This window comes from Delphinapterus leucas, chromosome 16 (genome assembly GCF_059928025.1).
Source record: "Delphinapterus leucas isolate spDelLeu-1000000601 "Yukka" chromosome 16, BTC_Dleu_Yukka2, whole genome shotgun sequence".
NCBI lineage: Eukaryota > Metazoa > Chordata > Mammalia > Artiodactyla > Monodontidae > Delphinapterus > Delphinapterus leucas.
Window position 1 is genome coordinate 11,018,714 of NC_143144.1, and position 24,396 is coordinate 11,043,109.

The following is a 24,396-nucleotide window of genomic DNA, read 5'->3' on the forward strand; positions in this document are numbered from 1 at the left end:
CTCTGCTTCTTTTATAAACCATCCCACTGTGTGTGTGTGCATTTGTGTGCATACTTTCATGAAATCAAAGAATGTGCACAGCATTCGGCTTCATCATATCCTTAGTATTCATCTCACCTCTCTGCCTCATCTAAACCCTAACCCTTTTTAGAGGGAGTAAGGCTTAGAGATGGGGTAAGCATCAGATTCTTATCACTTTTTATGGTACTTCTTGTAATAAATAAATTTTTGACTTTGAAATTATAACTTATTTTAGGATCAGTTCAACTTAGATTTTTTTCCATCTTGTTCTTTCCATGGTTCTTTTTGACTACAGCCTAATCAGTTCTATAAGGATTGAGGAAAATAATCATAAATCTTTAAAATAGTCTGTTCTCTATGTAATTATATACATCAGTGCTGACTTCTTCAACTACAAAAAGACAAATTTTTATTATATTGTGACTTGTGTGGTATTTTCAGAGGCACTATGGAGATTCCATTTGGCAAGCAAGAGCTAAATGAATACTAGAGAAAGAACTGATTATTTGTTTTAAAATATATTTTGTCAGAAAGATACTATATCCGTGTTGAGACTCAATGTAGTGATGGTATGTCTTAAATGGCATTTTGTATGTTGATCGAGATACGATAATTCATCATGGATGTGATTTGCTTTTTGCACATTTGTTCTTTGCTCAAGACCGATCATATTTTTTTTAAAAAAAGTAATGTCTGTGATTTGGAAGCTTAATTTTAGAATCTAACACTTGCTTAATTGATTAGATAGAGAACCAAACATGGGAAATTTGGATTCTGTGGTAAAAGTACTTACTGAATTATATATTTGCTGCTTCATATTGAAATTCAGTTTTTGTTCGGGTTATTTGAATGAAATTCATTTATTATCTTGATAAAACAGGTTAGTTATATAACCTATATTTAACTATAGTTAGCTCTCTGTATCCAAGGAGTTTGCATCTGTGGATTCAACCAACCATGGATCAAAAATATTAGGAAAGAAATTCCAGGATGTTTCAAAAAGCAAAACTTGAATTTGAACCATGATCACAACTATTTACATAGCATTTACATTGTATTTACAACTATTTACATAGTATTTACATTGTATTATGTAGGTTAGCGAGAGATGATATAAAGTATACAGGAGAGTATGTATAGGTTATATGTAAATACTACACCATTTTACATAAGGGACTCGAGCATCCACAGATTTTGATATCTGAGAGAGGTCCTGGAACCAACCCCCAGTAGATACTGAGGGAGGGATGATCATTTAAAAAGATTATCTGATTCCCATTCTGATCTTTAATCTTTTTTTCTGTTTGCCTTGGGTTTAAATTTACTCTTCTTTTTCTTTTCAGAGGATGAAGGCTGACATCATTGATTTGAGACCTTTCTTATGTCACTTAGTGCTAAAATATCTGTCCTTAGTGGCATCTCTCACTCTTTGTTGTGCTGTGTTTCAGTTTCCCTTTTAATTGCTTCTTTGACCAATAGGTTGTTCAGTTTCCAAATATTTGGGGTTTTCCAAAGATCTTTCTGTTACTGATTTCTAATTTAATATCACTGTGGTCAGAGAATATACTTTGTAAAACTGAATGCTTTTAAATTTATTGAGACATGTTTTATGGCCCAGGAAGATCCAAAAAGCAAAACCTGAATTTGCTGCATTCTGGGAACTGTTTATATACATAGCATTTCCATTGTATTTACCACTATTTACATAGTATTTACATTGTATTGTGTCCTATAAGTAATCTAGAGATGGTTTAAGGTGCACAGGAGGAGGTATGTAGGTTGCATGGAGAGACAGGCATGGCTACTCCGAGGCAGCCTGAACAAATTACAGCCCTTACTCTGTCGTTGAACCAGGAACAGTGTTATAACTCAGTCTAAGCACCGGTCCCTTTTCTGTTACCTTCATAGCCAAGGTCATACTAATCAACTCAATTACAAGTCCTCTCAGACATTTTCATAATGTTTTCTGTTAGTTGCTCTACCAGAATATGTTCTATCTTGGTAAATGTTCTGTGTGCACTGGAAAATAAATGTTCCATGTGCCCATTCTCCTTTAATTGGGTGGAGTGCTAAAGAATGTCAGTTTGATCTAGATGGGTGATAGTGTTGTTTAGATCTTCTGCTTCCTTACTGATTTTCAGTCCGTATGTTCTATTCATTATTGAGAGAAGGGTATTGAAATCTGACTATAATTGGATTTTTCTGTTTCTCCTTGGCAGTTCTGTCATTTTTTTCTTCATGTATTTTGAAGCTCTGTTATTAGGTTCATCAAAAAATTTAGGATATAATAAACTGACCCCTTTATTATGAAATCACCTTTTTAAAATCCCTAGTGATATTTGCTATGACATCAACTTTGTATGATGTTAATACAGCATTTCTGCTCTCTTGTTTTCCTTGGTGTTAGCATTGTATATTTAAAAAAAAATCTTTTACTTTTGACTTACTCTTGTCTTTAGAGTCAAAGTGCATTTCTTTTAGGCAGTATGTACTTGGGTTTTGATTTTTTATCCAGTTTGGCAATCACTGCCTTTTAATTGTGAAGTTTAGTCCATTTATATTCATACGATTATTGATACATAAGTTTGCCTGCCATCTTACTATTTGTTTAGTATTTGTCCCTTCTCGTCTTTGTCCCTTTTCCTTCTTTTTCTACCTTCTTTTGGGTTGAGAATTTTCTGCAATTCCATCTTATCTCCTTTTTTTGTTGGCTTGTTAGTTATAATTCCTTTTTTGGTTATTTTAGTGGTTGCTTAAGATGTTTAGCATACAACTTTAACTTATCACAGCCTACTTTCAGGTCATTTTACCTTTGTGAGTAATATAAGAACATTTCAATAGTATACTTCTCTCCCAGTCTTTGTGATGTTTTTGTCATACGTTTTGCTTTTATAGATGTTATAAACCCCACACTACATTTTTATCATTTTTATTTAAGGTCAGTTAGATTTCAAAGAGATTTAAATAATAACAAATGTACCTAATATTTTGTGCATATATTTACCATTTCAGATGTTTTAATCTTTATTATTTTTTTGAGGATTTGCATTTCCTGTGCGTAGTTTATCTTTATTCCCAAAGTGCTCTTCTTTTAACGTTTCTTCTGGTGTAGGTCTCCTGGAGATGGAAACTTTGGCTACTGTATGTCTAAAAATGTCCTATTTTACCTTCATTTTAAGTGATTTTTTTTCTGGGTATAACATTCTAGGCTGACTCTTTTTTTTTTTCTTTTGGTTCATTGATTTTTCTTCTTATTGATGATTATATTTTATTCTTCTTTACCTATCTGGTCATTTTTCTTTAGTTGTCAGACGTCGTAAATTTGTTGGGTACTGGATATTTTTGTCTTCCTGTCAATATTTTTGAGTTTTTCTGGGAGGCAGTTAAGTTACTTGGTTAAGTTTGATTCTACTGGAATTTGCTTTTAGGATTTTTGGGGTGGGTGCAGATCCGTGTTAAATCTAGGGCTAATTATTCCCCACTCTTGAGGCAAGACCATCTGTATACTCAACCTGATGCCCCATGAATTACGAGGGTTCCCAATCTGACTGCTGGGAAGAGGCACCATTTCGCATCCCATGTGAGTATCGGTTACCGTTTTCTCTAATTATTTCAGAAGGCTTTGTTCCCTGCCCTGGGTAGTTTTCTCACGTGTATGTGTTCATCAACCCTCTGCTGAATATTTGAGGAGAACCCTCTGTATTTCTTCAGAGTCCACTCCTGTGTAGCGGTCTCCTCTCTGGTACTGTGTCCTGCAAACTCTGGCAACCTTGGTCTCCCAGACTCTCAGCAATGTCTCCTCAACTCAGGGAGTCTTCTTTGCCTCACCTGGGTTCTCATACCTGTATCATAGCCTAGAAATTCTCCTAAAGCAAAGTGGAGCCATTGTAGGACTCACCTTGGTTGTTACCATATCTATCCTTTATCTCTTGATGTCCAGTGTCTTGAAATGTGTTCTTCTCCAAATATTTTGTCTTTCTTGGAGAGGGAGGAGGGTTTTTCTTGGTTTTCTTTATCTTGGCTGAAAGCAACGCAGATGTAGTTGACACATGAAATTCGTATTTTGAGATGCGATTCCATGTTTCCTCTGGAAAATGTAGTCTAATCTTTGCTAGTTCTATATTGGTATTTTTTTTCTCCTTCAGATTTCTAATCACAAGCCCTTCATCAAACTACCATGTTTTCCTGGTTATCCAGCATCTCCTTTTAAAAGTGTGTCTCTTTCCTTTGATGATGTAACAGATGCTACTGATGAAGATAATGAGTCTGTTTCTCTTTTTTACACTTAACTGACCTTAATTATGTATTAGTTTTTCAAAAATTAAATTTTAATTTAGCTTTATTTTTTTTCTGTTCTTTTCTTTCTAGAATACTCACCCGCTGGTTATATTATTTTAATTCATCATTTTTATATATATTTCTATATATATGGATTTTACTTATGTGCTTGTTAATATTACTGAATTATTTGAATTCCTGAATTTATATAGCTTTAATATAGCTTAATGTAATTTAATATAGCTTCTTTAATATAGCTTAGAAACTTTGAAAAGTTTTACGTAATTACAGAACATTGTAAAGCGTATGTTATTTTAAGTAACATAGTTTGATCCTTCTATCACATTCATAAAAGCACTAAAAGTATTTAAAACCTCAATATCTTTATAATATTTTACAATATCCATATATTTTTCAAAGTAAAATTTTTTAGGTATTCATTTTATTAATGTAGATTTATATACTATTAAGAGACTCATTTAAAAAATGTAAACTCAGACCTTCCTTTTTTACTTAGAGTGGAAGTTGAGATCTATTTTGTTTTTGTTCATTTGTATTTTTCTTATGCAGTTTATTTTCTGTGACCCTTCTGGTCCCTTTCCCCAAGGTTAGGGTAGTGGTGGTGGTGGGGTGTGTGTGAGGGTGTGTGTGTGTTTGCATTTGTTTTCATGTATAGGGGAAAGGGTTCTATTTTTCTGCACTGTTAAAAAAAGGTCTAGCTTTTTTTCTTCCAGGTATATTAATAAATGTATTCTTTAAAATTTTTTTTTTAATTTTTTAATTTATTTTTTATACAGCAGGTTCTTATTAGTTATCCATTTTATACACATTAGTGAATAAATGTATTCTTGAGGTAAATGGGGTAAGGGAGGAATGTATGTTAGTAATGTGATTTAATCTTCAAATTATAAAATGTAGAGCTGGAATTCATGGCTTTAAGTTTTGTTGTGACATAGCATGCTTCTACCACCATTGATTTCCCCTAATTATTTTTTTTCGTTTTTTTTGTCCTTGATAAATTAAGATGAAAAATGTCTCTTTATTGGAGAGTCCTAAAACTTGTAATCATTAACATTTTTTAAACTTTTTATTTTATATTGGAGTATAACCAATTAACAATGTTGTGATAGTTTCAGGTGCACAGCAAAGTGACCCAACCACACATATACATGTATCCATTCTCCCTCAATCTCCCCTCCCATCCAGGCTGCCACATAACATTGAGCAGAGTTCCCTGTGCTGTACAGTAGGTCCTTGCTGGTTTTCCATTTTAAATATAGCAGTGTGTACATGTCAATCCCAAACTCCCTAACTATCCCTTCCCCTCTGGTAACCATAAGTTCGTTCTCTGAGTCTGTGAATCTGTTCCTGTTTTGTAAATAAGTTCATCTGTATCATTTCTTTTTTAGATTCCACATATAAGGGATATCATATATTTCTCTTTCTCTGTCTTATTTCACTCAGTATGACAATCTCTAGGTCTATCCATGTTGCTGGAAATGGCATTATTTCATTCTTTTTAATGGCTGAGTAATATTCCATTGCATATACGTACCACATCTTCTTCATCCATTCCTCTGTCGATGGACATTTAGGTTGCCTCCATGTCTTGGCTATTGTAAACTGTGCTGCAATGAACACTGGGGTGCGTGTATCCTTTTGGGCCATGTTTTTCTCTAGATATATGCCCAGGAGTGGGATTGCAGGGTCATATGGTAGTTCTACTTTTAGATTTTTAAGGAACCTCCATACTGTTCTCCATAGTGGCTGTACCAATTTACATTCCCACCAACAGTGTAGGAGGGTGCCCTTCTCTCCACACCCTCTCCAGCATTCATTGTGTGTGGATTTTTTGATGATAGCCATTTTGGCTGGTGTGAGGTGATATCTCATTGTAGTTTTGACTTGCATTTCTCTAATAATTAGCAATATTGAACATCTTTTCAGTATGCCTCTTGGCCATCTGTATGTCTTCTTTGGAGAAATAATCTTCTGCCCATTTTTTGATTGGGTTGTTTGTTTTGACGATATTAAGTCTCATGAGCTGTTGGTAAATTTTGGAGACTAATCCCTTGTCGGTCATATCATTTACAAATATTTTCTCCCAATCTGTGGATTGTCTTTTCATTTTGTTTATGATTTCCTTAGCTGTGCAAAAGGTTTTGAGTTTAATTAGGTCCCATTTGTTTATTTTTTAACATTTCCATTATGCTGGGAGACGGATTGAAAAAGATATGGCTGCAATATCATTAACAGTTTTAAGAGTCTTGGATAGCATTTGTCTGACAAGAGGCTTCTCCTGGAAAGCAATTGAATGGTTATATTTCTGATAGCAGATATATTCAACCTAACAACCTAAAAACTGACGTTTGCTATTATTTCTCTTCAGGTTTGAAAATGTAGGTAGTATATTTGAATTACTTTTGAATTTTATTTACTTTTGCATGATGGGATTTGAATTTGACTTTGTTATATTTATCATTCAACTAGAATTAATGGGTTAAAATGTTTAGAACAGCAATGTTACATTGCATATGAGTATTCATTTTAGAAAGGGAGAAATAATTTTCTTCTGACAAGTCATTTCTGTTGCTTTTTGGGCATAGAAGGCCTTGTAGAGATGGCAAGACAAGGTAATAGATGAATTTCATTGATATACTTGATTTGGAATTACAGGTAGAAACTTTAAGATAGTCATGCAGTTTTACTATTTGAACTGTTTATAAAGCTGAAGTATAATATTCCAAAATTATTAGTAATATTTATGTAAATGATATATTTTAAATAATAGCATCATAAAGTTCAAAGATAAGCTAATTTTTCATTTATAAGGTTTTTACTGTTTTTTAAAATAAAAATTGTAATGCAGTCAGATAACTAGAAAGAAATATTTCCTTGGAATAAAATATTGCCGTATAATTTTGCCAATGCAGAGAGCAGAAAAGGAAGTATAATATTTGTGCATCAAATTTTGTCATGACTAATATGAATGTTACTATATCAACTATAGTATAGGCATTTTCCCATTCTTTTATGGTATCTGTTGGGTAGTTTTTTACTGAGCTTTTTATTTTGGAATAATTTTGATTTACAAACATTATGCTTTAAAGTGTTTCTTTCCAGATACATACAAAGCTATGAGTTTTAAAATTCAGAGTCTCAGAAGACCAACAAATTAACACATTTACATGCCAGTCATATGCTTTTCTTTAAAGGTTAGAAAATGCAACTCGATGCTGTTTCTTAATCTACTTCTTAAATACATCTCTTTCAGACAATGGGAAAACATGTTAATATATTGTTTTCTGATTAATAAGTGAATTTTCTAAATTATTATCATTGGGATATATCTTTAAATTGGCAGGAATTAGGCAGGATGGCAGTGAGTGTCAGTGATAGCATAGCAGTTAACGGTGTTTATGCCAAAAACAAGACAAAACAGAACAAGTAAATGTCAGAATTATGAGCCTGGGAAATTGCATCTCCAATGGTGAAGTATATAGTGTTTTAAAATGAAAATCAGTTGGTTTCTAAATATTGAGACCATTGGTTTTGTAGGCATTGGTTCTCCAGATCCTTTAGATTTTCTTCTAGATGAGTTTCTCTTGATACTGGTGTTTTAAATATAGCATTATATATACTTGACGGAATAGAACATTTCTCATTTGAATATATTCATTATTTTTGTTTGAGGAAAATTAGGGCCTTTCTTATATGTTCCTTTTACAGGCATATAGGGAGAGAGAGTAAAGCTTTCAATCATCTATAGACTAAAAAAGAATAAAACTAAATTGTGAATCACTGATGTGGAGAAACATTTGTTATTTATTTTAGGGGCCTTGATGCTCTCAGCAAAAAAGCGAAGGCTTCCACTGTAGACTTACCTATAGAGTCTGTAAGTCTAAGTCTGCAGGACCTGATTGGCTACTTCCACCCACCAGATGAGCACTTAGAGCATGAAGATAAGCAGAACAGATTACGAGCTCTAAAGAATCGGCAGAATCTCTTCCAGGAAGAGGTGAGTTTCTACCAATGATCGTTTCTTTTCTGTCGTTGTCTGGGAAAACAGCTTCTTGCTGGGGAAGATTCTCTATCTATTTGACATCTGCATTTTGAGATATACATGAGCAGGTGTAAGGGAACGAGGGAACCAGGCCTTGGGGGAATCCTGCAACGGTTTTTATTTCTCTCTCAGTAAGTATTAATTTTAAAAGATGACACTCTTTGCTTCTCTGGCAAAAGACGTTTTATTTTACTCTCTGCTCAGCTTCCACTCTGATCATTGTTGCGCAGTAGTTTGCTTCATGCTCGTTAAATAAAAACAGACTCTCAAAAGCGTCTAAATGGATACAGGCTTTGGAAAGTACAAGGGTTTTCGAAGTGTTCAGCAGGTTCCTTGGGGCTCCTTGGAAATGCTTCAGGATCCACTGGAGCTTTGCGTTGGGGATGGAAGTTGCCTGGGAGGGGGCCACCTGGGAGGCAGGCTGCAGACTCCCTCCTTGGACAGAGCACCCCCATTTTTTCTTTTTGCATATGTTAAGATTCTGTGTATGATTTTATTTTCCGGAAGTTCCCCTGCAAAAAGAGCTCAAGTGCATATTTTATAGGCAGAATAACAGAAGGACCAAGTGATACCTCTAATGGTCCTGATGCTAGTGTCCAAACTAGTACCATGTATTCAAGAATTTCAGTGGGAGGATGTCAGAGTTGAGCTGGCACATCAGGCCAGATCAGCAAGTCTTCCCATTCTTCTCAGTGCTCCCTGTATGTGGATTAATGCATTTTTCTGAGTGAAAGTATCTTTGTAAAAAGTATTTAAGAAAAAAGGTTAGTGGACATGGTTGAGTTCCCATAGTTCCTAAATCTATGTTCTTCTAGTTTTAAAACTGTTTCCTAATTTTCCATCAAAAGCTGTTGAAACGTACATTAATTTTTGAGGATTTTTTTTCACTGTGTACAAAAGAAATGACCTATCTAGAGCTCACAATGGCATGAAAGCACAGGAAATGTCAACATAAACCTATAATAGCAACATGGAATCGTTTATTGGGATCATTTCTTTTTGTACATGCCAAACTGTTAGGTATACTACACTTATTTAATATCTAGAAAAATAAAATGAAATATTGGGCTGTGAAATTTTGAAATATTGACTTGGATTAGTGTTTTTCTCAATTTCTCATATAAGACAATCTGAATGGGAACCTAGAAATGTTCTCAGGGTCATAATGCCTCTTACATTCTTTGTGTGAAGTAAGTTAATTTAATTTGTCAACTCTTTATAGCTCTTCCTTTCATGGGCTTTGCCTCATTTTGACAACGTTGACCTAGAAAGCATAATTTGAAAAGTAAAAGCATAATTAAAAGCATAATTTGAAAAGTAGACAGCTTCTTACAAAGTTCTGTAATGAATTTTTGATTTGCTTTAAAGATACGTTTTCATGAGCTTTTCTTTATTAATTTAGTATATCTTCAGTTTACTGTTAAAAAGGAATGATTGATGATGATGATGGTGTCCTCCCTAAAAGTAAGGATCTGCTCTTACGCTTTTGCAGGGTAGGGGAAAAAACCATTTTCCTCTACTCGGGTTCATTGGTTGGGGCCCTGCAGTTTAGACTGACAAAAGATAGATGTACAAGAGTACAACAAATAGATTATTAACGTGTGCACCATGTGTATACGTGGGAGTACTCAGTGATGGGTAACTCCATGGAGTGGTTAGAACTCAGGTTTACGTAGCATCTTAACACAAAGAATAATAAATTCGTAGGGAAGTGATAAGACGAAAGGAATTTTGAGCTTGGAGGGGCAACACATTGTGGGAAGGAAATATATGGGAGAAGCTAGTGGACAGTAAGGGCTAGTTTGATGTGTAGATCAAACATCGTCTCAAGCACCCTCCTGCCCTTCCTGGTGGAACAGAGAAGGGTAGGGAATTTTTTCGTGTCCGCTTTTTCTCAACTGCCTTCAGCCCAAAATAATCCTTGTGCCCGAGTGGCATGTTTTGGCGTGGCACACTCTGAACCCTGTCACTTACGGTAGAATACTGTTATGATGGATTCATCATTCTGCTATTACGCCTTGCAAATGTAAGTATGAAGTACATATTTTTATATTGTTCTGCTTCTGTTTGAGAATAGCACTCAGGATTTAAAAACCACTCGAATCATTTCAAGAACATTTTATTTCACAAGCAAGTGTGTTTCTTCCTGTCCTTTGAGTAAACGAGCTCAACGTTCTTTATGATTAACAGACTTACTTTGCGCCAGGCTTTTTTAAAAAAAAACAACAAAACAGCTTAGCATTTTTTTTTTCCCTGTGAGCAGAATCGCAGTTTCTGATGGGGACTTTTCTACCCTTCCAGGGAATGATCAACCTTGTGCTCGAGTGTATAGACAGGCTGCACGTGTACAGCAGCGCTGCACACTTTGCGGATGTCGCTGGGAGAGAAGCAGGGGAATCTTGGAAATCGATTCTGAATTCTCTGTATGAGTTGCTGGGTAAGAAGTATGATTGGGCTTTCAAGGCACCCGACTTACGTCTATTTAACATGATCGTGTAACAGTTACAGCAGCTTTATAACATGCTTCTTAATTGAGGCTTTCAAGTTTTACTTTAGTTGCACTAAAGTCAATGATGTTTAGTATTTAAGCCCATCTCTGAGCATGACAGGTGGCCAGAGCAGTAGTTTTGCCTTTGGTTAAAGGGGGCGAGTCATCTAGGGTGGAGATCTGTATCGGCAACTTCTAGGTAACTTGGCATATGCTCAGCAAAAATTGCAGTGGTATGATGCATTCCTGTTCACGCTTTGCAGACATTCATAAGGTTGTTGGATGGCTTCAGTGTGATGATGTACGTCAGAGGCTTAACATTAGCATATCATTGTTCCTCTTATCATATATGCCCACTTCTTTTGGATACTTACGTTGTCATCTTCTCCCTCGTTAATATAGTCATGCTTTCTTCTTCCACTTCTGTTTTTGTTCTTGTTGTTTCTGCCTTTTAAATACGTCTTAGAAAAGGAACTTTAGTTAGAACTGTTGGATATAGAAAGGAAAGTTCTGGATTAGCTGATAGAAGGCCGTAGCATCATGATTATTGCAGATACACCCTTCTCTTGGTTTCCTCATCAGGAAATGGAGGAACAAAGTTTCTTTCGTAGTTGCCTCCGGGCTGAAATGCTACATTCTGTTACTTCACCCATTCTTTGAACCCAGCATCACACACCTCATACATTGGTAGCCTCCATCTCTGGTGCGTAGACGGTGCTCAGCAGATGTTTGAGATGTAAACACCTGAGACCGTGTTGCTAGCTGGCTATTGTGAGGTTTCTGGTTAATCTCTGTGCTTCCACTTCTTTTCTCCACCAATCTTTATTTTAGACTCTGAGAAGCCCTCACACGCTTCCTCATGCACTTTCATTGACTCTCTGATACTTGGTGTATAACTTGTTCTAGTCTTCGGAGTACTCAAGCCCCACGGCTGGTCTGTCCCTCCTTTTCACCTGTGACTTCAGCCAATTTATCTCTAGTCATTCGGCATTATGTCCTGCCTGTCCTTACCTCCAATCCAGTACTATCCCTCCAGACTGTCTAGAATTATTTTATATCAGAGACTTGATATATAGGAAATATATATTTCTATTGAAAATATATATTCTATATTAAGTATGTATGTATGTATACAGCATATATTTCTTAAGTATATGCATTTATTTCCTTAATTCTTTACATCCCATTTGATTAAGGAAGGATTTAAGGGAGCTATTACTTAAAACTGACATAATTAGGACCCCCTAGAACTCACATCATAATGGAAGATAGCATAATAACCATATATGTCACTAAGAGAGCACACAGTGATTTCAGGCAATGAATGCTGTGTGGCTTTTAAACTAATTTTTTCATGCAACGAAAGACATAAATTCTGAATGTACTTTCCGCATGTATACACACACACACACACACTCGCTCTTAACTTTAACTTCTATAGTTTCACACTGCTATTCCTCAGAGGGTTTTTGTTAATCCCCTACCCCCGTGTATGTGTGTGTGCGAGTATGTATGTGTGTGTGTATATATGTATTACATATATATGAGGCAAAACACTTGAGAGATATATATACATACATATATATATATATATATATATATATATATCTTCAGAAAAGCTTCCTTTTCTCTTTTATCTGTTTTCTCAAATATCTTTCCTCTTAATTGCTTGTATAGTCTCCTGAAGGGGCATCCTTGTTAACAGAGACTGCTTGGAGTCCAATGGACCTGGGTTTTCATAGAAGCTTCATCCATTCATCAAAGATTAATTGAGTGTCTGCTAGGGGATATGCCGTAATCTGGGCAATGAGGTGCAGTTGTTAGCAGGATGTAGTCCCTGCTCTCATGAAGCTTATGGTTGAGTAAGAGAGACAGGTGGTGTGCATAGCAAAGCTAGCCACAGTGCTGTACAGTTATTGCCTCAGCCATCTCAGTACACGTTACTGTTAAATCATGTTAGTAAGTGATTAGTAAAAAGACTGATAAATTTGACTACATGAAAATTAAAACTTTTAGGATAAATAATATCATTACAAAATAAAAAACAGATGGGAATTTTGTAAAATATTCAATCTATATGAAAGACAAAGGCCTAGTTTGTGTAATATACAGAGTTTTCATAAATGTATAAGAAAAGGGAATATCACCTAATAGAAAAACAGACAACAGATGGCAACAGGTAGTTCACAGAAAAATGAATAAAATAATAAAAGATTCTCAACATGGCAAATAAAGAAATGGAAATTAAACTAATAAGTAGAGATCATATTTCACTTATTAGATTGGCACAGACAAAAAAAAAAAGGTAATACCCATCATTGGTGAAAATGTTGCGAAGCATCTTCTTGGTGGGAGTATAAACTGATGAAATTTAAAAAAAACAAACAAACCTCGGTCAATAATACACGTAAAACTTTAAATGTATATATCCTTTTACTCTCAGAATTTCTACTTTAAGAAGTGTATTCTAAACTGTGGAAAGGATGTCCACTGAAAAATTGTTTATAAGTAGCATAAAATTGAAAACAATTTTTCTATCAACAGGGGATTGGTTACATAATTAATAGTATACCTATAGAGTGTAAAACTGTGTTTTTGAAAATTGAGATAAGTATACCATTGGAAAACTGTATGAAACAGGTTCGGTTTCTGGTCTTTTTAGTATGGCAATCTAGGATATGGGGTTAAGGGGAAAAAAAAGCAAGATGCTTACTGTATGCATAGATAGATTCCAGCTGCATAAAATTAAAAGTATGTAGAGACATATACATTCTTGTATATATATTGGACATTTCTGAAAGGATGCACAGAAAGCTGTTAGGTGGCTGCTTCTTGGGGGAGAGATCTTTCATTTTTCTGTGTGTTCTAATGAACATTTATTCTTAACCTATTTACATGTATTACTTTTAGAATTAAAAAAATAGGTAACAGAAATGTGTAATGCTAGATAATTGATAATGAAAGGAAGAGTTAATATATTCATTCCAGTTGAGTTAAAAAATAGAATATGTCAGCGCATATAAAGAGAATCTTTTTCAGTATATACATGGTAGTTTTAATAATGGTTGTTTCAGGTGAATAGGATTATGAGAGATTTTGTGGCTTAAATGTTCCTTTGACCACTCTTGATAATCTGTTTTTATTGTAGTGAGCACTGATTTCATGCTCAGGAAAAAAATAGTGAATAAAATCTTATGTTGACTGAAGAACCATCTGACACCAGTAGTTTTTATTGAAGTGGGTGTAATCATAAGACAGGTAGACATGTATACGTAAGTGTATATTTCACCTTGGCTGGAGAAGTCTCAGATCGGCAGTACTTGGAGTTCAGTGTGATACTTATATCTCATTGTCCCTCTTTACCCAGCTATCAGAAAGTTTGCTCCAAGTATCGTTAACTTCAAATTTATTAAGCCTCCTCCCGATTCTTGCAAAAAGGTAGACAGTAGGTTCTTTCATGAGGTTATGTGTGAAATAAACCTTCTCCTTTTACTTCAGCAGGTTTCTTTAGCATGGAGAGAAAAGGGAGAAGGTGGGAATGATAATCTGTAACAATTTAAAAATTTGACGTGGATATATTTAATATGTGTTTAAGTGGAGAAGGACAAAGGCAGACTTATGAGCCTGCCATCTGGAAGACCTAAGGATCTCATAGACACCGATGTTCATAGTTTGAAACGCATCGCTGAGGCATGCTTTCATACATCTTTTCTGACATCCACACAATTAATCTACAGGAGGCTTGCGAGCCAGGATGATTTTCTAAAGATGTCCCGAGAAATGCTCTTTGGCACATTCTCCCTGTGATTACTCATGTTATGAAAATTCAAAGTATGAAACAAACAGGATAGACAGCTACTCTTTTAGGATGGGAGAAGTTACCAGTTTCTGAGTCCTTAATAAAATTGGCACGAGACAGATTAACAGGAGAAAAAGAAATAGATTTTAATTCATGCCCGTGGAGGTCATAGAAATGAGACCTAAGAAGTGGCCAGAGCAGGCAGCTTCTATACCTTTTAGACAAAGAAACAATAAATTTGTGAGGAATTGACAGGACAAAGAAACTTGGGTTTTGAGTGCCCAACTAATGAAGAATCTAAGCAGAGTTTGGGCTTTGGGTTGTCAATTATAGAAGTAACAGGGTTTGCTTACAAAGGTTTCTTGACCCAGACTCCCTGTTTCTGGTGGTAAGCTTGTCCTTATACCTCCAGGTGCAGGAAGTGTAAATGAATCTTTAATGTGAGAGATTTATTTCCTACTTTCAGGGAGACAGAAAGGAGGGTCAGAGTGTCCCTCTTGCTTTGGCCATTTCTTGAGTAACTTTAATTCAAAATACTCAATATGCCATAGAGGCACATTTTGGGGCAGCCTACTCTGGGAACCCACAGACCGCACTCTTAAATTCTTCAACAACATTCTGAGGGTTTTCTTTGTTTTGTTTGTTTTTGTTTTTTATGGTTTTCAAGATTTAGGAGTGTTCACTTGTTAATCTGAATATTATACATACCTTTCTGGATTATAGTTCTGTTGCCTCCTCATTTGTCTGTGCTGTTTAAGGCCTATTCACTTAGTATCACTAGGCTTTGAAAGTAAACTCCAAGAGGAAACATAGTTTTATTTCCTGTGTGTCTCCAGCACCTAGAACAGTGCCTGATACAAAGCAGGTAATCAGTATTTGCTGAATAAATTTTAAAAGTGAGAGTTATCTTGGAAGTCCTTATATCTCAGTCCATCTGTAATTTTCTGATTCTGTTAGTATTTTGAGAAATTTTGAGTCAGAGTTTAAAACACAAAAGCATGAAGACATGGGGATGTTATGATACTAGTAAGAAATACAGAATAGAGTATTTTTAACAGTAATGATTTTTCAATTAAGTGCCAATATTACTTGCATTTCATATTCTGATTGATAAAAGTTTAAGGATTTAATGAGTTACTCAACACCAAAAGAAGTTTGGTTCACTGAACTAGCACTTCCATCATATATGTGCTTAGTTCAAAATATGTTTATAGTATTTAAATTGGGACTTGCCTGGTGGTGCAGTGGTTAAGAATCCGCCTGCCAACGCAGGAGACACGTGTTCGAGTTCTGGTCCGGGAAGATCCCACATGCTGCAGAGCAACTAAGCCTGTGCGCGACAACCACGGAGCCTGTGCTCTAGAGCCTGCAAGCCACCACTGCTGAGGCCACACACCACAACTACTGAAGCCCATGCGCCTAGAACCTGTGCTCCACAACAAGAGAAGCCACCGCAATGAGAAGCCCGCGCACCACATCGAAGAGTAGCCCCTGCTCACCCCAACTAAAGAAAGCCCTGCATGCAGCAGTGAAGACCCAATGTGGCCATAAATAAATAAATTTATTTTTAAAAATATATAAATACATTTTGCACTTAAGACCAAAGTTATTCCGTAAGAGACTGGATACTATTTATTCCTTAAGAAATAACATACCTTCTAAGTTTCAGGCAATGTGCAAAAGTGTAATAAGACAGAGCGTCAGTTCTAAAGGAGCTTAGAATATGCTAGAAGAAGACCTGCAAACCATTGTATTATATTCACACTTTATTCAAGCTTATATTTGCAGGGCCAACCATAGTGCGTGATGCATTAACGTTAATATTTCTTAAATAAATGAGGAAAAATAGTATGGCGGGTGAAAGGTCTTAACTTTCCTCCAGACCAATTAGGCAGAAATAACAGAGTATTTTAAGGTATAGCATGCATGAAACGACATTTGTCTTGAGTTTGTTTCTGTACATTGAGGTACAATGTAAAGTTGCCATTGTTCTTTGGCCATGAGAGTGGCGCTCCGAGCCATCTGATAACTACTACCACTGTCAGTATTAATGGTATTGTTTTCCTTTCTCTTTTTAAAAAGAAAGTAACTTTATTGTGTTCTTTAACTTAAAAATGAATGCATCTTCATGATAAAAAACTTAGATAATTGACCAAAAAAAGAAGGTAGAAACGACTTTTAAATGTAACCACCCATTTCGGTGTATAACCTATAAAAAATATTTCTTTGACTCTAAATATAACATTAAGTACACGTAAAACATTTCACACACTCACGTACATACATAAACAATAGCAAATCCCTGCTAGTGGACATTAGCTGTGGCCTCATTCCCTGAAGGTTTAGTTGACTTTGGTCCATGTTCCAGTTTCATGGACTGGGGCGGACTTAAGATTTCCCTTTGATGTCTGTACACTTAGGGGCATTATTTGGTTACACTGTCTCCCACTTGCATGCTTCTTCCTTATTATCTGATGTTTCTCTGAGGTTACATAATATCTTGCTGCAGACCGTCACCTCCTCACTGGTTCGTACAAACTTCCATTCTTATCCAGCCTTTAGTGAGTTATTTGTTTGCTTGTTTATTTATTTTACAGAATTTATTGTGGCTTCAGAGGGTCCCTGTGCAGAATCGTATCACAGAGCGTGACCCTTTTTCCTCCCAGCTCCATTCATTCCTTCCCCCCACCCCCCATTTTAGAATAAGAAAATTTCCCCTTTTGACCCGGGGAGAGCTCTCCCACCCTTATCAATGTTCCCCAAGGTCTGTTTCTATCCCAGCAACTTATCATGATCTATTTCTCAAAAAGTCAGCTCTCATTCTCTAAGAAATATTCTAAAAAACTCAATTTCTCCATTCTGTGCACGTGCCTATCAAGTATATACATTTACTTCACCGAAATGGGATCGCAGTCTCAGTATTCTTTTATAGCATTTGTTTCCACTGACTTCTGTATTGTGGACATCTTTCCTCGGCAGTGACTATAAACCTTCATCAGGCTTTAGTGGATGTACTCCACCCTACTGAAGGGATATGTCATCATCTATTTAGCCCACACTCAAGCTGTTTCCAGTGCTTTGCTATTATAAATAGTGTTAGGATGAGTTTCTTGTGTTTCTCTGTATATTTTTCCATTACTTCAGAAACTCAGCTGATTTTTTCATGGGTAACTTGCTGAATTATAATAAGTCACACACTCTGTTTATTTGGGAAACATACTCTGCACGTGCACACACATGCACACACACATTCATAATGCTCAGGAGGCATTCTGTTTCACTGAGTTCAATTTTCTTTCGATTAGAAGTACATACAGAGTCTATTGAGATCGTCATCTGTTTCATGTGACTTATTAACAGATTTCCTAATACATTTCTGTCTCACTGGAGTATTGAAGCCCCACTTGAGTTAATGCTGCTAATGCACTGCTGAATATGGTTTGTAAATACCATCCTTGTATAAGACTTTGGGATCTGCTTTCATAGGTAAGAGTTCCCTCTAGTTTTCCTTTTGTTAAAAATTTTTTATTGGAGTCTAGTTGATTTAAAATGTTGTGTTAGTTTCTGCTGTACAGCAAAGTGAATCAGTTATACATATACATATATCCCCTCTTTTTAAGATTCTTTTCCCATTCTCTCTAGTTTTCTTATATGCATACTCTCTTTGGTAGGCACTGATATCAAAGTTATACTGTCTTTGTAAAAAAGTAGGGAGGTTTTCTTTCTTTACTTTGGAACAGTTTATTATAGAAATGACTTAATTCTTGAATGTAAAGAAAAGTTTTTGGTCTTTGACATACTTCTCAATGTTACTCGTGGTTTGTTACTCTATTTAGATTTTCTTCTTTGGTCAGTTCTGGTGAAAAAAGATATATTTGGAGGCCATCCTCTTACCTAAATGTTCAAAAATTCCAGTACAGAGATATATAAAGTGGCTGTGTTTATAATTCCTTTTTCTTCTTAACTTTGTTCTTTTTCTCTTTTCTTCTTGATTAATGTCATTGGTATATAGCTTATAGTTAAAAAAAGAATCCTTGACCATATTGATCAATCATATTTCAATTTATTACATAGATCACTTCTATTTCTAACATATTCATTTCTGCTTTTATTGCTCTCTGTTTTTCCTATTCTACTAGTATTTTTGATATTCTTTTTGTATATTTTGAAAGGAGTGTTTAGTTAACATTTTTCACCCTGTTACTTAGCGATTAAAGTGTTTAGTTTATTTTTCCTTAAGTACAGTTTTTACCATCGACCACTGATTGTATAAGGTAGCATTGCTATTTTTGATGTTTACTAGATATTCTAAAATGGTGGTATTGATTCCCTCATTGACTACAAAATTATTTAGGAGAGAGTTTAAATTTTTATGTAGGTTTATTTTTATTTCTGTTTTTCTTACTAATTTCATATTTTGTTACATTGTTGCCAGAGAACATAGCCTGTACACCATTTTTGTTTGTAGTAAGTTTAATGAAGTTTTCTTTGTGGCTTACTGTATGATTTTCTTAAACGTTCCATGGTTTATTAAAAGGGTTTATTTATTTGTGTGTTATTAGTTTCTTCAAGAATTACCTTATCTGTAACATTTGACCTCTAGAAAATAGTTAATATCTTTAATTTTAAAAACCAGAAGTCAAAATTAAAGGAGTGGGTTAAATTTTAAACAAATGAAACTCTACAAAGGTTCAAAAACTTCACCGTATACTTTCCCCCAGTTGCTGCTGTTCTACAGATGTTCCTACAGGTTAAAATTAGAAGTCCCACTGAGCATATAGGACTCCTCATTCCTTTACTACACCTCATCCTTGACACACTTGTCCCTGTGTGTGTGTGTGTGTGTGTGTGTGTGTGTGTGTGTGTGTGTAGCTGGTTCTTCTTAGTCCCAGAGCTGGAAGAGAGCCTAAGTAATTGAATACATTACGTTGTAATATTTGTACAAGTGTTATGGGGGCCCCATTCACAAAAGAGCTTTTCTCATGCAGTTGCAAGAACTGAAGCCTTCCTGTCTTTTCTGTCATTATTTCTTTTCTTACTTTCAGGCCAGGCAACAACTTTTTGGGGGAGGAAAGAGGAAATGTGAAGGAAGTCTTTAAGTTTAATTGAACTCTGTTGCTACAGGGTCTCCTTTGTTTTGCTCTTAACAAGGAGATGAACAGGTGGTATTCTCAAACTTCAGTTCTTCAGACTGTTTCCTAGCACTACCAGATTTTAAATAGTGATTTTTCTTATAGCAACATCTTTTTCACATTAAACATATTTTTTATATAAAAATCTCATCAGCCCTTTATAAACAGTTATACAGTTTCCGAACAATCTTATGGGTATAAGAGTAGAATTTACATAAAATATTTACCACGTTTGCTTTGAAAGAAGTGAATGATTTAGAAACAATAAAAGTTTTAAATTGAGTATATCAGTTGGGTTGAAAGAGATCCTAAGGGTCACATAGGAATTTCATGTAAGATGGGTTATTTGGTCAAAGAAGTGTAGAAAAACACTAGGTTAAGCAAAGTTAGAATAGATGACTTCATTGCAGGGGTTAGTTCTTACTTAGAGTCTTTAATGTGCATTGTGAATCTCTAAATGGAAAGAAGAGATACGGGGGAAAAATGGTTTTCAAACTTACTAGCCCTCTGTCCTCCCACCCTCTTTTTCCTGTAACATATAATGATATCTCTTTGCATGTCTGTTATAGTTACCAGTTCTATCTCCTAGTATTTTGTGCCACATTTTCTGGTAAACTGATGTTATCTTAACTTCTTCATTATATAGGTGAGAAAATTGAGCTCTAGGGAAATTAAATAATTTAGTCTTACAGCTAATTAAAAGAAAGGAGTATTAGAATCCAAGTGAGGAAACTCCCAGGACACTGGTTTTTCCATTACCCTTCATTATGACTTTCCAATATGAAATGTTAACTTTCTCAAAATATAGTCCTTCTAATAAGCAGTATTTTTTTCAGTCTCCATTAATAAATATCAATTCTTTTTTTAATGTCTCAATTTTTGTGTATATATATATGTGTGTATTTGTATGAGTTTTAGGTATAAAATAAAGGTATTTTGTTTTCGATCCAACATTTTATGGCTACTATTAACTTACTTTGGTTTTGAACTAGAAAATCACGTAAATGTGAAATCTGCTTTTTGTTTTGCAGCGGCTCTAATTAGAGGAAATCGTAAAAACTGTGCTCAATTTTCTGGCTCCCTCGACTGGTTAATCAGCCGATTGGAAAGACTGGAAGCTTCTTCTGGTATGTTTTCCACTATCTCCTTTTTATGATATATTTTTCCTTTTTTCTCTTTTTTTCTATTTTATGTCCCTTAAGACAATAAAAACTGAGATTCAGTGCAATATAAACGTTTTCCTTTTACTAGGTTAGAAAGTTTTCTGATTGCTAAAATCATTGGTATTTTCATTAGTTATTTCTGAAAAGCAGTCTAACCGTATCTTCATTTACATTTAAAAAAGAATGAATTTCGGAAAGCCACTGAAGAGCCAGAATTCCCATTACTTTTCAAGTCAATTATTCCTGATGTACTAATACATTAGTACATTACAGTACCATACAGGTAAAAGGATTGGTTTGGGTGAATTGTTTTTGTTCTTTAAGTGAATTGAATTTGAAAAAAAAGGATTGGTTTGGAATTCACATTTTTAACTTGTCTTCAAATGATTATGTGGACAGGTTTGGAAAACAAATTAGTTTTCCAAATCATGTAGCACAATAGTTTATTTTAAAGGGATTTAATAAATACCAATAAACAGTCTGCATCATTGTAAAATAGTTAAAGGCAATAAATCTGATACGTCTGTCTCTAACAAGTATGTTACTTTTACGTTGTTGTGGAGATATACCTGTGCTTACCAGGCCTGCCTGAACTCTGGCACCGCAGATTGCCTCGGGGACACCCCAAACTGAATCTATTGCTCCTCCACCTGTTTGCCTAGTGTTCCGTTAGCTGCCCTTCTATAGCACTACTGCCCATTTCTGTTATTTATTTTTCCTCTCCATCTCCTACATTAGTAGTGAACTCCTTGAAGGTAGGGCCTCGGTTTTATTGATCTTTGTATTCTCTGGACCTGCCATACCATCTGGCACTTAGTAGGGGCTTAATAGTATTTGTTGATTGAATGAATGACAGTTTGAATTCACTTAATAATATACCTGTCAAGACAGAAATAATTCCATGACTTTTCATGATGAAGACCCATTCAGGGACAGGTTTGTTGGAATTGAATGGATAGAGAGGTAGAAGAACAGATAGCTATGGTCAAAGGAGGTTCCTTTTAAGTCGCAGAGTGAAATTTCAAAGTTTAAGATTCAGGAACTTAAATCTAAGTTAAGAGAAATTTGAGTAACAATGAGTTCTGACGCATTCCTGGATTGTTGGGTGGCAAAAATAGAAAAGGAGATTGTTGAGGCAAAAAAGGTGCAAGAATTATGAGACAAGGGTTTTCAGGGTATCACAGCATGAATGAGATGACTATGAATCAATATGGAATATATTCAGTAAGGAAAAACTGAATAGCTACTAGGAGGAAGTGATCAAATAGTAGTAAGATGATGGCAGGGATTGCAAAATGGATAAATTCTTGGTTCAAAGCATCTAGAATTGTTGGAAAGCTCCAGTAGATACAAAAAGTATGCTGGTCTCTTTCCCTGGCCCATGGAGTATCTGGAAAGAGAAAGGAACAGAGCAACCTTCAGGATGCAGTATGAATTCTGGACAGATCAGCTGCTTCACTTTTTAAAAAATGCACAGCAAAAAAAGCTCAAAGGAAAAGAGGAGGGAGAGAGAAGGAAAGAACAGAGCAGAGCATCCTTTAAGCTTGTTACAGGACCAAACTTGGGTCCGTTCACTGGGGTGCAGTAAAGCCAGTCTACCGACACTGGGCTGTGGTGAAGGAAAGTGCAGCGTTTATTGCAGGACACCAAGCCAGGAGAACGGGCAGCTCACTCTCAAAAGACCCAAGCTTCCCAGTGGCTTTCAGAGAAGGCATTGTGAGGGAGAGGGCTGCAGGGTGTGTGATCAGCTCATGCACGGGTCTCGGATTGGTTGGCATCAAGGTGAAGTTTCAAGCATCATCAACCTTCTGGTTTCAAACACTGCTGAGTGTATGCACTTGCGGTCAGCAATTTTCATCTCGTTGGGGTCCGCTTCCTATAAAAACAATCCTATAAAAACAATGTGTGTTGGGCCTTTATCTGTATCTTTCAGGGAACTGGGAGTTCTGTGATTCTATGTGGCAGATTTATAGTATACATTTTTACTAGTTTCTGGGCCCAAGGCTGTTCTTTGTTTCTGCATCTTCACATTTCCTAATCTTGAACTCTTGAGCCAGCCTTTTGAGACTTAAGGGAGGCCTGGGAGACTAAAGCAAAAGCCTTTCACTTCAAAGGACAGGGACACAGAGGCTTGCATATGGTTTCAGGCTCAGCCATACAGAGTCCAATGTTTACAGTCTTCAGTTCAGTCAGTTATAGGCACAGTTCCAATGCCTACAAATCGCTACTTGCTATGATCATTTCCCAATCCAGGTGTTGGTCGCAGGCATTTCTACTTAAAATAGAAGACTTGTGCCCTGAGAGAGCAGGGTGAAAGTCAAGAGTAGGAAGGACCCTTAGAGAATGCTTCACCTAACATTCTCACTTTGGAGGAAGAAAATTGAGGCATAGAACCTTGAAACGACTGCTTTGAGATGCTAGAATTAATTTTTACAGCCAAGATGAAAACCAGCTCCCTCACAGTCAGGCTTGAAATATGTTCACTATACCTTGTAGCCTCCTAGTTTTTAAGTATATAAAATTTTTTTCACTGAACAGGTTTCTCTGCTGTAGCTACATTTATTCTTTTCGTGAACTGCGTTTTTTCCCTAGAGGAAGTAGAATGTTGCTTAGTTTTTAAAAGAGACAGTAACAATAAGGACATGCATATATATGTATATGCACACACAGAAATAATATAAATGTACTTCAATCATGCTGTATTGTTTACTGAGTGCTTCCGTATACATCATCTTCGTTTCTCTCTATCTGGGATTGCTGAATACACACTCTCCTCTGCTTGTCAATCTCCCAGCTGTACGAGTAGCTTCTGTGTCTGTATATGAGCAGCAGAGCAGAGCTGGGGGTCTACGAGCTCTCAGTTGCCTTCAGAAAAGGGCAATGGACAAAACTCAAAATAAACTGGTGCAAACTTAAGTAGAAATCTGATGAAGACATGAAAAGAGTCAGCAAAAGGATGTGTTAGGGAAAAAGCTTACCTTAGTTTGGGTTCCACCAGAAGTAGAGCTTGAGACAAGGGTCGAAGGGCAAGTTTATCAGGGGCGTGAGTGGACATGAGCCAAGGTAGAGAAGGGGCCAGAGAGGGTGCGTTGATAAGCAGGTTCCCGCCGTGGGAATCTGGCGCTACTTGGGGGCGGGGTGATTCTGCGGACCCATGCCTTAGAGCTATCCCACCTGAGCGGCGAGGGGGGTGGAGTGTTAATAACCAGCTTCTCATTGGTTGATGCTGCCCCCTGGAGGCGTTAGTTCTGGGGCTCCTCCGGCTACCGCTGTGGTCACAACAAATCTCAAAGCAAAGAAATGCAGACTCTGGCAGCTGGAAATCAGGCAGTGTTCACTGAATGGAGAGGATGAGAGTCTGACCAGGGCCCCGGCAGCATCTGCTACCCAGCCAACTGCTCTTTCACTATACGATATAAAGAGGCAGCTGAGTTTTTGGTTCACATTTTGCA

At 36.1% G+C, this 24,396-nt stretch overlaps 1 protein-coding gene across 2 annotated transcripts in view; it reads left to right on the forward strand.

The window, feature by feature from the left end:
* The window catches only part of RYR2 (ryanodine receptor 2), a 432,618-nt gene that overhangs the window by 68,065 nt on the left and 340,157 nt on the right, over positions 1 to 24,396 (forward strand). For both annotated transcript variants that reach the window (XM_089897470.1, XM_089897471.1), the window contains exons 11-13: positions 8,134 to 8,317; positions 10,664 to 10,799; positions 20,813 to 20,908. In XM_089897470.1, coding sequence (XP_089753596.1) covers positions 8,134 to 8,317; positions 10,664 to 10,799; positions 20,813 to 20,908 — 416 coding nt within the window. The remainder of the gene's footprint in view (positions 1 to 8,133; positions 8,318 to 10,663; positions 10,800 to 20,812; positions 20,909 to 24,396) is intronic.